The sequence below is a fragment of the Syngnathoides biaculeatus genome, chromosome 3 (assembly GCF_019802595.1).
Source record: "Syngnathoides biaculeatus isolate LvHL_M chromosome 3, ASM1980259v1, whole genome shotgun sequence".
In the NCBI taxonomy this organism is placed as follows: Eukaryota; Metazoa; Chordata; class Actinopteri; order Syngnathiformes; family Syngnathidae; genus Syngnathoides; species Syngnathoides biaculeatus.
The window spans coordinates 35,116,300-35,130,735 of record NC_084642.1 but is presented as its reverse complement, the minus strand read 5'-3'; the positions used below and the strand labels follow the sequence as shown (position 1 = coordinate 35,130,735).

General features: G+C 41.2%; 1 protein-coding gene across 5 annotated transcripts in view; it reads right to left on the bottom strand.

Annotated features, from left to right (window-relative positions):
- Positions 1-14,436, bottom strand: part of efl1 (elongation factor like GTPase 1) — a 75,987-nt gene that overhangs the window by 52,572 nt on the left and 8,979 nt on the right. For all 5 annotated transcript variants that reach the window (XM_061815561.1, XM_061815563.1, XM_061815565.1 and 2 more), the window contains 3 exons: positions 12,928-13,061; positions 6,930-7,067; positions 6,625-6,836 (listed from right to left, as the gene is read on the bottom strand). In XM_061815561.1, the coding sequence (XP_061671545.1) occupies positions 6,625-6,836; positions 6,930-7,067; positions 12,928-13,061 (484 nt within the window). The remainder of the gene's footprint in view (positions 1-6,624; positions 6,837-6,929; positions 7,068-12,927; positions 13,062-14,436) is intronic.

The following is a 14,436-nucleotide window of genomic DNA, read 5'->3' as shown; positions in this document are numbered from 1 at the left end:
AGACTTTTTAGTCCGCCTTATGGTCGGAAAAATACGGTACATATCGTACATAGACGTTTTAACACCACATCAATTATTCTCGGATTTAAAACTGCATAAATTATTCCTGGATTTTTGGTGGCGGGATAAGGAACGTAACCTCCATTAACAATGAGGGAACACTGTAAGTAAAATCAAAATAAAATAAAATGCACTGCCCGCACAACACACATACATCACATCAGGCACACTAACTAGTGTTAAAAGGCAAGGTAAAAGATGGGTTTTAAACAAGGATTTAAAATGAGACTGAGGACGGTTGACCAATGTGGAGTGGCAAAACATTCCATAATTTTGGAGTTGCAACAGTGAATTCTCGTTAACCTCTAAATTTAAGCCTGGCTATGGGCTCTATAAGGGGAACCCGGTCAGCTAACCTGAAAGAGCTGCTGTGAATGTAGGAATTCAGCAGCTCATAGGTACGGTGGGGCAAAGCCATTCAAGACTTTAAAAGCACAAAATTAAAAAAATGAATCCTAAAACAAACGGGATGCCAGTGAAGCAAAGCTAAAAAAGGTAAAATACAGTAGTGTTCAAAATAATAGCAGTCCAACGTGACTAACCACATTAAACCATGTTTTCAGTATATTTTTTATTGCTATATGTCAAACAAATTATTGGTAGGTGCAGTAGGTTCTCAAATCAACAAGACCCAGCATTCATGATACACACTTTTAAGGCTATGCAATTGGGCAATTTGTTGAAAGGAGTGTGTTAAGAAAAAGTCTTCCGTTGACTTTACAAGCTCATAACCATTTTGTACAAACTTTTTTTGTTTCTAAGATTTACCAATTCTTTCAATCATAAAATTAATATTTAGTTATACGACCACAGTTTTTGAAAGAGTGAAGAAACTAAGTATTTGAACACCCTGCTATATTGAAAGTTCTCCTACTAAGGAATCATGGAGGGCCTGAAATTTTCATCATAGGTGCATGTCCACTGTGAGAGAGAGAGAGAGAGAGAGAGAGAGAGAGAGAGAGAGAGAGAGAGAGATCTAAAAAGAAAAAAAAAAAATCCAGAAATCACAATGTATGATTTTTTATTTGTGCGATAGAGCTGCAAATAAGTATTTGAACACCTGAGAAAACCAATGTTAATATTTGGTACAGTCGCCTTAGTTTGCAATTACAGAGGTCAAACAATTCCATTAGTTGTTCACCAGGTTTGCACACACTGCAGGATGGATTTTGGCCCACTCCTGTACATACAGATCTTCTCTAGATCAGACAGGTTTCTGGAATGTCGCTGAGAAACACTGAGTTTCAGCTATCTCAGAGTCCCGGGCTGATTCCTCACCTTTCTAAGGATCATTGAGACCCCAAGAGGTGATATCTTGCATGGGGCTACACTCCGACTGAGATTGACAGTCATGTTTAGCGTCTTCCATTTTCTAATGATTGCTCCAACAGTGGAACTTTTTTCACCAAGCTGCTTGGCAATTTTGCCGTAGCCCTTTCCAGCCGTGTGGAATTGTACAATTTTGTTTCTGGTGTCTTTGGACAGCTCTTTGGTCTTGGCCACGTTACAAGTTTAAGTCTTACTGATTGTATGGGGTTGACAGGTGTTTTTGTGGAGCTAACAACCTCACACAGGTGCATCTGATTCAGGATAATACATGGAGTGGAGGTGGACTTTTAAAGGCGGACTAACAGGTCTTTGAGGGTCGGAATTCTAGCGGATTGATAGGTGTTCAAATACTTATTTGCAGCTGTATCCACAAATAAATCCTTAAAAAAAAAAATCATACATTGTGATTTCTGGATTTTCTTTTTAGATAATCTCTCTCACAGTGGACATGCACCTACGATGAAAATCTAAGACCACACCATGATTTCTAAGTGGGAGAACTTGAAATATAGTCGGGTGTTCAAATAATCATTTTCTTCACTGTAGAAAAATTGATTAAAGTCAACTACCTGCACAGGTTGTGCTAAAAAATATGAAGAGTAGGATTATTTTATGATTTCTAAGTGGGAGAACTTGCAATATAACAGGGTGTTGAAATATTGCAATTTCTCGAAAATAATGCGCAAATTTTTCCAAAACTATTTTCAACTAATTATTTTAGTTAATAGAGCACATTATATTTAGGTATGGATGAAAAATTAAAAATACAACCACATTGTATAGTTGTATACAGGTACATAGAGTGGTAAAAAAAAAAAAAGGTATAAATATACATTTCGATATGATATTTGATGTCTTATGTTACACATTTATATTTATTACGGTAATGTGCACCCACAAACTGAACTCTATGACCTCCTCGCGGACCTTGCATTTTACGGTCATTAGCGTAGCATGTTTGTTGCCCACCATGATGCTACCAACCCAGAAGTAGCGCCGCAGCCCGAAACAACGACAGCTCGCCTCAATGGCTTCAGGTGGGTATAAAAACAACGTGAGATCAAACTACGTAATACCAGCGTCATGGGCACATTAAAAAAAAAAAAAGTACTAGACAAAAAAAGGAGAGTGCAGACAATTGAAATGGATGCTTTGTTGTTTTTTTAAATGTGCCCATTACCCTCGTTTCAACATAGTTTGAGTTCACGTTCTTTTGATAGCCATCAGACACCATCGGAAAGCTATGGAGTCAGGGGGGGAGGCAGCACTGCGGAATCAAAACTCTTGGGATTCAAAAACTGTTTCCCCACAAAAGCAATGGATGCCACAGAACAAAATAGGATCACTGTTCATGAATTCAGGAGGCACCAGAACTGGACAAAGTCACCAAAGGTAGCTACGATGAATATTTTTCTGATTGGAGATGAGCCAGATGTTGCTTTTGAAGTCTTGCCCAAGGATGTTTAATGTAGAGGATAAACTGCACTACACAAATATTTAATGCAAAAAATGTTCAAGTCAAACACTTAAATATTTATTTAAGACTGTAATATGCGTTATCAACAGTATTAATAAAATGTTATGCCATCATTGAGCATTTATTTTTGTTGGGTGAGGGAACCTGTTCTGACAATTACAGGGACCAGGACAACCGTGTCCTGTGACATTTCCCGACATGATATTACAGTTACATCAGCACATGCACAATGATTATTATTAATAATTGTTCTACTGTCTTTGGGGCATGGAGTCAACCAACTTGTGGCACTTTTCACCTGTTATTCCACTCCAAGATTCCTGTACGATATTCCAGAATTCATTTAGATATTTTGGTTTTGCTTCACAAAAAGCATTATTGATATCACCCCACTAATTCTCGACTGGATTAAGGTCCAGGGATTGAGTTGGCCACTCCATGACATGAACTTTGTTGGTTTGGAACCAAGACTTTGCATGTTTACAAGGGTGTTGGGCTCATTGTCTTGGTGACACACTCATTTCAAGGACATGTCCTCTTCAGCATAATGCGACATGACCTCTTCAAGTATTTTTATGTAAACCGATCCATGATCCCTGGTATGCGAAAAATGGGCCCAAAACCATAGTAGGAGAAACATGCCCATGTCATGATGCTTGCAGCAACATGCTTCACTGTCTTTACTGTGTACTGTGGCTTGAATTCAAAGTGTGGGGGTTGTCTCACAAACTGTCTGCCACCCCTGGCCCCCCCCCTCCCAAAAACTACTCTTATCAGTCCACAAAATATTCTTCCATTTCTCTTTAAGCCAGTTGCTGTGTTCTTTGGCAAACTGTAGCCTCTTCTGCATATCCTTTTTTTTTTTTTTTTTTTTTTTTTTTTTTAAAGAGACCCCTTGTGGGGGATTCTTGTAAATAGATTATCTTCACACAGACATCTTCTCGCTGAAACTAAATTCCCAGGTAACTCCAGACAATCTTTGATCATCCTGGAGCTGATCATTGCTATTCTGGTTATTCTGTGATCCATTTTGATGGTTGTCTTCCATTTCCTGCCATGTGTCTCTGGTTTTGAGTTCCATTTTAAGGCATTAGAGCTCAATTTAGCTGAATAGCCTACAATTGTTTGCACCTTTATAAGGTTTCCCCTTTCCAATTAAACGTTTAATCAAAGTACGCTGTTTTTCTGTACAATGTGTTGAATGACCCATTATCCTCGGGCTTTCAAGGAGAAATGCATGTTCAACAGGTGCTGGTATCAGCCTTAAAGGGCAACTGTCATGAAATGGATGATTTCTGGTATGTTATTAATGAAAAGAACAGCAGCCAATATGGGCCCGTGCATTTTTTCACCACAAAACATGATTTTGACATATACAGGTTTTTGTAACTCTCGCCATGAAAATCCTCTCGATGGATTTGTTTTCGAGACTAAGCAGGAAGTGACAAAGGACAGAAGGGCCCCCAAGTGGACTAGTTTGTTTCCATTAGTTTTACCTCCGGGAAGGTAGCTCGATGTTCCTTCGTGTTAGCCAAAATGCCGGCTCGTTGCATTGCTGGACATGGATTTACCCTTCATAAGTTTGCAAGAGACCCGGTTCGTCGTGAAAAATGGATTGCACGGGTGCAGAGGATGAGAGCTTTGTGGGTTCCAAATAACAGATAGGTGTGTATACAGCTACTAAAAAAAAAAAAATAATAGTTTGGGGCGGACAACGTAATCTCTCATAACATAAGATCCGCGTACGAAATATGTCGATGTGCACGTTGGACGGCGTCGGGCTGCCGCGTCGCTTCGCCAGGGAAGGCTGTGCTTCAGACTCTCGGAGGGCGGCGGCGCTGAAGAACCCAGCCAAGAATGTCTCACTCAGCCGCGTGCACGTAGGAAAGCGCCCCGGTTCGACGGTGTTGTTCATCGCGTACTGCGGCGGCTATGAACAACCCCCTAAAGAACCACGGCTCGGCTCCATTACAAGCCATCATGGCGCCGAAAATGAGCCACACCGGCTGAGGCGCCCCATTCGGTGGTCACGGCTTCTGCGAAGGCTGCGCGTCGGGCTTTGTGGACGGCGGCGGCTCTGAAGAACCCAGCCAAGAATGCCTTACTCAGCCGCATGCGCGCAGTAAAGCGTCCCGGCTCGACGGTGTTGTTCATCGCGTACTGCGGCGGCTATGAACAACCCCCTAAAGCAGCACGACTCAGCTTCATCATAAGCCACACCGGCCGGCTCCGATGACTCATCTCCACTCTGGAAGTGGATCGGATAGGGATGAGGTTTGGCCGTGATCGCATATCATCTGAATATGGCTCAAAACAATCGTGTAATATTGCCCCGAGGGCTCGAAACAAGAGTGTAATATTGCCCCGGTAACTTCACTCAGTTGTGTGGTGTTCTTTTCGAAAAAAGCTTCCGTGTCAGAAGGGGCGTATTCGTCTCCCATAGTTAGGGTGAACCACGTGTTGTCATTGGCGAATGTCCGGGTGACGTCACGGACAGAGGATGCAGCCAATATGGCGAACACTTGGATATCGTAGAATGACACTTCTGCAACTTTGCGCATGGATGACACTCTCACCGCTCACATTTATTTTTTCGTATAGACATTGAAGTGAATAATGTTATATGTATTTTTCATTACAATATCCATTTTAGAATGTTTATAGGGATGACACTTGGGCTTTAAATAAGAGCCACCTGATTCACACTTGCTTTTCCACAAAATTGATGACCTCACTGACTGAATGCCACACTATTATTTTCTGAACACACCCCTTTCAACAAATTGCCCAACTGCACACCCTTAAGCGTGTGTGTATCATGAATGCTGGGTCTTGTTGGTTTTCTACCGGTCACTTGTTTGACATGTCGCAATAAAAATATACCAAATAAATTGGATTCATCTGGTTAGTCACATTGGACTTTTATCATTTTGAATACTAGTGTATGCTCATACTTTCTTGTTCGATTAAAAGCTGAGCTGCAGCATTCAAGCAAAGCAAGCAAGCATATCAAGTATTATGCAATTGTTTTGGTTTGGTTCTAATCATCTAAAAATGTCACGAGGAAAAAAAGAAATGAATAAAAAAACTGTGGACGGTTTGTGAGGAAGTCTTTAAAAGTATTCGATTTGTGATACTATATTAATTTTCATCCTTTGATTTCTAACCATCAAGAATTGATTGATTCACTGGTGCAATGTTTTTTGCCCAAAGTGACAGCCATGAAAAAAAAACTCATATAAATCAGAGGCCAACTCACCAGCTTGCTAGAAGGTGCCTTTATGTGCACATGCGCATCGACATGTCAGAAACTCACCAGCTCGCTAGAAGGTGCCTTTATGTGCACATGCGCATCGACATGTCAGAAAAGGCCAGGATTGGTCAAATTGATTGACAGTCAATCAACGCGATTGACGTATTGGGCACACCTGAATCAAGCTACGTCATGGATGATAGGCTCACGTCTTTTTATTTTGGGGGGGTCACGCATTCGACCATAACTGGCTTCACGATTGACGCATTGAGCACTCCTGGTGTACAATATGAACTTATATAATAAAAATACAAAAGTTGATGAACACCATCACGCAATTGACCAATCATAATGCATGATACACTAACATTGATGGTTGAGTAGACGGTACAATTCTTTGAAACATTTGAACTGTATGCCGACTTTTACACAGTATAAATAAAGAATATGAGGTAATGGCAAATCCAAATATACAGAAGAATTTTTGAAAAGGGGAAAGCCTTACCTAAAGCCCCATCCATCAATAGCACTCGCAAAAATCAGATTTCCTTGGTCGGGAGAGAAGTAGAGATTAGAGTCATCAGCTTCATCTAGCCCTGCACTCCAATCATACACTTGATCTTCAGGCAGTGTCCCACTCCCTTTTTCATCTTTTGTTTTCTCTGCTTGTTCCTCCATCACTCTGGACGTGAACAAGGTTCCTGTCACTGCATTCACCTTGAAGAAAACACATTAGAACATCAGAGTACCATATTTGAAATGTGTCTGAAGGCTACCAGAGTTTGTGTTCAACAATTGGTAGATCTTCACCTGTTCCATGATCTTTTGCAAGTGGGTGTAAGCCTCCTGAGGGGTAAGCTTCAGCTCCATTATAAGTCTGTCTACTTTATTAATAACCAGAACAGGCCTGATGTTCTCCAACCATGCCTGTCGCAGCACGACCTGGGTCTATCATGAAACACGCAAACAAAACACATTTTTCAAACAGGAAAAGGAAGCAAAACAAGCCTTGATTAAACCTGAATTTCCATTAATAGCATGAGTGTAGTTTTCTTTTCTTAAATATTTTTAAAAGAGTTCAATCAATCAATCAATCAAAAGCCTTTAATGTCCTTATATGCTGTGCATACAACGAAATGATGAGTGCTTCTCCACAAGAGGCAAGGTGCAATAAAATAGAATAAAAATCGAAGAACATCTTGGGTAAAAAAAAAAAAAAAAAAGAAATAAAAATAAAATAAAATATCAAGGCACAGTTACTGCTAAAATAAATGAATAAATAAATGCACAAAAATGCCGTTGCATAGTATTCCATTACAGTACTGTTATTTCAATGGTTTGAGTTGAAGGAGTTGACGGCTTTGTGGAAAAAGCTGTCCTTGAATCTGGTTGTCCTTGTTTTGTGGGACCTGTAACACCTGCCAGAGAGCAGCAGGTTCAATAGGTGATGACCAGGATGTAAAGAGTCCTTTACAATATTAGTGGTTGTGCTGTCATAGCCGGAGTTGGCAATGTCCTCTGTGTAGGGCAGAGAGCAGCCAGTGATCTTCTGGGCACTGTTGAGCACTCTTTGCAGCGCTTTCCTGTCCACTGCTGTGCATCCAGCATGCCACACTGTGATGCAGTATGTGAAGATGCTCTCCACGGTGGTTCTGTAGGAGGCCTGCAGCAGCTTAGCTTCCAAGTTATTCTTCCTGAGCACTCTCAGGAAGTGGAGTCGCTTCAGTACCTCCCCTGGCACTCCGTCTGGGCCAGTAGCCTTCCTGGTATTTACGGTCCTGAGCACACCTCTCACTTCATATTCTTGAAGCGTCAGTGTGCTGCTGATGGGAGGTGGTTGTGATGAGCCTGGGTTTGAGGTGTCGATCTCAAAACGGGCAAAGGAATGGTTTAGTTTCTCTACCAGCGAGGTGTCTAGGTTTCCAGCACACATCTTTTTCTTGTTGTTGGAGTTTGTGATGTGTTGTAATCCCTCCCACATTTTTTCGAGTTTTCTACAAAGCACTCCTCGATATTTCTTTTGTAGGCCGCCTTGGCCACTCTGATACCCCTCTTTTAAGTCGGCTCTAGCGCCACTGTACTTGTTCTGCTCAATTGGAGTTGTTCATCGCATAAGTTTTAAACAGTTCTTACACTTCTTTAGCAATTTTATCATGGTATTTAAATTCTAGAAATATTTTCATTTAATTTCCACGACCGAAAACTTGAAAAATATTGCAGTTGGACCACATAAATAAATAAACAAGTGAATTACTTAAAGGAAGACTCTCCTCAAAATTCATATGTACAATAAACCCTCCAATGTGAAGTAATAGTATTATTACATATATTTTGGACATTAATTGAAGATAAAAATTGAAAGTCAAGAACATATTTGAAATCCAAGCAAAATCTGGATACGTGCCAGCTTTCAGAGCCAAACACGGAAGAAACATCCTTGACTGCACCCCCGACGTCTCCGGTGCTTAGCATTACAGACCATTCGTTCTGGCTAAGCCAAGATGCCGATTTGTTCTGCAGCAAAACTGAGAAAACGCACTCAAATGTGTCCTTCTTTAACCTCCTGTGGGGTCAACCTGACAGGATACAGCTGTGGTTGTCACAGTTGAGGGTCATTCATCAGCGGGGAAATTTACACCCATTTAGTCATTACTAGTTAATAGCCTCTCGTGCTGCTACGGCAAAGCAACAACTTATGTTATGAGGTGCAGCTGTTCAATCCCGGACCTCCGTGTGTGGAGTTTGCATGTTCTCCCTGTGTCTGCGTGTGTGTAAACTTGCCTCCTGCCTGTTGACAGCTGGGATAGGCTCCAGCATTCCTGCGAGTATTGTGTGGCGAAGAAAATGGATGGATGGCTATATATGTTAGGGTGAATCTGGTCCCCCGACATTTTTCAAAATTAAACTTTTTTCTGGAGGTGAGGTTCATAATGTAAGAGCTGCGTTTCAAATTTGAACGAAATCGAATCGTGTTTAGGGTTTCCTCATGGAGATCGAATTTTTCGAAATTAGTCTGATTTTGGTAAAGAATAGTCGATCAGCAATGCGGCCATTTTCCGGAAAAAAAATTCCAAGCTATCGTCAAGCGCCGTCGAGAACGTCAGGACATTCCCTGGAACGTTCAGAAGCACTCATGAAATCCTTGAGCAGGTTGACCTCTCAGCCCTAGTTGGTGCTTACCTCTCAGTTAACGCGAAGTCATTGAACTGTCAACATGGCTGCTGCGAAACAGAAAGACCTGCGATATTTTTTGCTTGGGACTGTCCCAACCGCGGATGATAAAGCCATGAAAGGAGCCAAACTTCCTTCCAGAAAACAGATTCTTCTGTCATTCATTGCTGCAAAAGAGGAATTCCAAAGACAAGACGTTGCCAAGCCTATCACAGGGAAGCAGCAAAATCTGTCGTTCAGGAAGTCGTGATTTTTTACCAGAAAGTGAGGATACCAACAGTTCAGGAAAACAAGATGTCGGAGAAGGTTGAATCTTTATACGCTGATATGCAAGAGCTGATGAAAATTCCGAAAGATCGACGATTGTCAGGAAGACCGCTTAAACGCATCGAAGATTTCAAATCCGGGTTGGAGGAGATGTTTCCATTCTGGCCACGTGATGTCTTCGATCGTATTCCGAATTAAGAAGACTGCCTGTTCATGAAAAATATGATGGAGATCAGGACGAACATGATGGGAGGCATTGATTCAAACTTGGCCACAACCGAGAAGAAAGTCGCGGAGCGTATCAAACAAAACACCATGCGCATTGAGAGAGAACGGCAACGACAGCTTGAGACAGAAGTTAATAAGGAACTGGTCAAAGACCCGGACGAGTCATCCGAAACAGATGATTCAGACGAATTCACTCCATCAACATCGACTAGACTTCCCCATAGAAGACTGAAGATAAGTGCCATTTGATGTACTGAAAGCACTGAAATTAGTTTCAACGGCAATGAGGAACAATATTTCTCGTACATCATGTAATTAAACTTCTGACAACCATCAAGACAGGCACTGGTGACCCTAACGCGGCTGCTGTGAACTAGTTACCGTGAAGAGACTACCCCTGCTAGACTTAGTTTTAGTTTACCTAGGAGAGGACAATACATCCAACTTTCAGAAATCCGGTGCGACACACAAAGCTCACTGGATGGCAAAAGTTTTGTATGCAATCAAAATGATTCTTTTAAGAAATTCTGTCGCCGATTTGAAGGATAGACTCTTATCAAAGTCTGTCATGGATAAAGGAGCAAGATTTGTGACTTTTGTGACGCACATTTATGTGCCGTTGTGGTTCATGTGTCAAATTAGCTCGGAAGCGCCGATCAATGATTTACAATGGGCTAAAAATTTGACAAAATTTCTGAATATTGATCCAGTGAGAGCTAAAGCTGTTTTGAAGGGGTTCATGAATCACTACTGGTACTTGGTGCCAGAAATGATTCCGCTCAGTCTCTTGAGTGACAGTCTGGACAAAACAGAGAAATGTGAAATAGCGGAAACAATTATCTCATTACCAAAGAAACCACATAACGAGAGTCGGCACAGGACTGGTTACGGGAAACCAATTTTCCCCCGTTTTGACTCTGAACATACAAAGTTGAAAGATTTGTGTTCATGCGATTCGTGGAAATTCTTTGAATTATTTGATATAGACACTGATTTTCTTCATGAAGATCCTGAACAATTGCAGTCAATGGAAAACTACTGAAAACATCAATCTGTCATCCGAAACCTGAGGGTGACTAACGACCGCGCCAAGAGAGGTGTAAAACTAGCTGCCGAATTTGTAAAATCCGCTAAAATAGAAAAAAACTACCAAAATATTTTGCAAATTGTGGAAAATGACAGGAAGGCTGTACAAACCAACGGAAGAAAATGAAAACCGAAATTGAAAATTGGTATTTGTATTTGTAGACTGCAAACAAACTAATTTTACTATTGCAGCGTTCTGTAGGTACATTTCAGGATGTATGTTTTGAATGATGGATGTTCATTTGAATGAATATTTTACGAATACATTTTAATCTTTCCTTTTGGCTATTTTTTTATGAAATTACAGATATTTTATTGCTTGCAGTCCAATTATCAGTCAATTTGACTGATGCAATGTTGAGATTTCCATTGCGATGAGGAATCCCTAAACATTGAAATATTTAATCCGAATTTCACCATTGTACTTTTATCGAGCCTCACGCTAGAAAAAAAGTTCAGTTCAAAACACTCAAGTTTTCAAAATCAAGGGGGACCAGATTCACCCTAATATACATGTAACCACATACCACTTCCTGGTTACTATTTATGGCGATGAGTACATGCAACCCCCCACCCACCACCGCTGGTTGAAGGCGAGAACCGGAGTGCTTGAAAAGTACAATTTGGGGAAGGAAAAAAAAAAGTCTGGCCACGCCTGCTTGTATCATCTCTACATTGAAACCAAATCCTCACAAAAGCATAAAATCTCCGCGGTTCATATAATGGTACTGTTATTGTTATCATCAACAACACGCTCCTTCTGACAAATCGACTTCCGCCTGTGCATTCTGGCTCAAACGGGTGAACATAGTTATTTTTGTTTTGTATGCTCAATGGCGGGAGTAGTAATAGCATGGAGCACCGACTCGCTATTACAATCACTTTGTTGGCTCTGAGCACACAACACTTCCTGGTTACTATTTACAGTGCTCCGTGCATGCTATATATATTTATTTATTTGCCCTTTTCCCACCTTTTTACACATTATTGCCCAAAAGAAGAAAGCTGTTTTTTTTTTTTTTAAAAAGCAATGCTGGTCCAGCCGAAGAAAAGCAATGACTGCAAAAACGAAGCTCAACATTATTAAAAAAAAAAAAACACACACACAACAGAGAAAGGATTAACACCAACGGACATGACAAACCAAGACTTGGGTTTTAGTTGGGTGACTGTGGCGATTATTATTAAGGACAAAGCCTGTATTTTAGCGCACCTGAAGGGTTTCACCCTAATGAGGGATAATCACCGACAACTTTTTTTATGAAGAAAAAAAAAACGAAGCAGCGTTCTGCGATCGTTACCGAGATGGAAAGATTACTTATGTTCTCAATCGATGATCCGATTCAACGTAGGCTTAATATCAGCCTCATGTTCATTAAGGGAAAAGGCATGGCGTAGTTTCTTAACTTTGAAACTAAGAGCAGAAAGGAGAGGATGCCGAAGAGGAATTTATTGCTGGGAATGCCTACCTGCATTTACTTCTTTAGCAACAGCTGAGCGCAGCCTCCCTTCATTCTTCACCATCCCAGCCTCCCTTCCCTGATATAGTAAGTGAAGCATCTTATACATTTGACTTTAATGTATTTTAGTTTTTTATACGAATTACCCATACCCACCCATTTTCTGAGCCACTTATCCTCACGAGGGTTGCAGGAATGCTGAAGCCAATCCCAGCGGTCATTGTAAATTTTGACTTTAACGGTGAAATCAGACTTAAGTCAAAATTTGAGTTAAGTCGCTACTGTCGGAACGGATCTCAATCATAGACCGAGGACTCCCTGTATTCATTACAACTGGACATCAGATCGCGGGCATTGCTTGTTAATAGTAAATAATTCTTTACATTGAGGTGTGCTCACGTGGGCACCACAGCCGTCAGTGTTCAACATGTGACATGTTACGCATGAGACATTATTTTGGTACTTTTATATTGGTTAAGAATTTCAGTCCGAGATTGCGAATGCACTACTGGGCAATTTTCAGGCAAAGTTACAGTGGATCACTAGTCTAGAGTAAAAAGGTGAGGAGGGAAACTGGAAGATACCACAAAACATACCTGGGGACATACTCCCTCCACAGCATCAACAACAACAACGGCACCATCACACAGCCGGACAGCAGTGGAAACTTCGGAAGAGAAGTCAACATGCCCCGGAGAGTCAATCAAATTCAATAAGTAATCTTGACCCCCTGAAGGGAAAAACAGGTAATTAGAGTAAAGTCGCAATCATTGTGAGACTTAAATGTGCAAATTACAGTTTTAGTGTATTTTATCTGTGCATACAGTACAGTGAAAAAGTTTTGTTCACATAATATATATGTGGCGGCACACTACAAATAAATGTAGATCTGAAATAAGTATGAAACACATTACCATTTTCTCACAAAATATATTTCTAAAAGTGCTCCGGTGGATATTGTCCAATGTGATTGCGACAGCGAGCTCAGTATGTGTGGGCACGTGGATTGGTGTGAACGTAACACAGAACTGCGCAGACGTCGTGCAGCGGGGCTGTGAAGATGGACTGCGCAAGGTGGTTCAGTCCTAATTAATGGCCCACAAAAAGGTATCATTGCCAAGGTGTGAGTCAAGGAGAAGATGATGTCATGATGGGTATGAGGAGAGAGGTGTCTCAAAACCATCACAAACTAATTGTTGAAAAACAACAATGGTATTGCTTACAGACACATATCGAAGCTTCTGGACGTTACACTGAGCACAGTTGAGGACAGAACAGAAAGTGGAAAGCCAATCATACAAGTATAATTTTGCCTTAATCAGGTGCTTCTTACAAGATTTATGACAGAGGAGGAGAAACGAGCCAGTAGTGCACTCATCTGCCATGATCTGTATGCAGGCTCACCATGCAAGACTGCACTCTGCACATCAAACTAAAAACACCGTACCAGCGGTAAACTTCGGTGGGAAGGAACATGCTGGTGTGGGGCTGCTTTTCACCAAATGGGAAAGTGGAATGTCGGTGTTCGAACGACTCGGTGGTTATACAAATCGGAGTTTGACCAAAAAAATCTGTGGTTTTGGACCTAATTCCTGGTATCCGAAGACCCGGACAAAGTTGAAGCCATGTTGACCGGGTAGCTGACTTAAACCGAATGATGCTGAACACACACGGGGCGGTGCCGAGACCAGCCGCTGCCCACTTCGAGTCCAACAGTCACACCTCAGACCAGTGCGTGCTCAGAGTACGCGAATGTATGTGCTCACACTATGAGCACGCATTTGCGAGTGCTTCTAAAGATTGTTGTTTTTTTTTTTTCTTCCCCCGAGTATTTTCTTTGCCATTGGCCCAAAGAAAGACAGCGGTACTACCAGGAGCTAAGTAAAAGGAAAGTTCAGTGAACCACAGTGGATCTAAGGAAGGAGATACATAATCGTTTAGTACGAAAATGGGGTGTGTGTTTGTTACGATCTTGCTAGCATCGTATTTCAACTATCTTAAAGAATAAAAATGCAATAAAAGGCAGCGAGTGTTGCCAAAGGAGTGACTAACATTACAAAGCAAAGGCCACAGATAATAGATGAAATGGAGAAGTTACTGGAGAA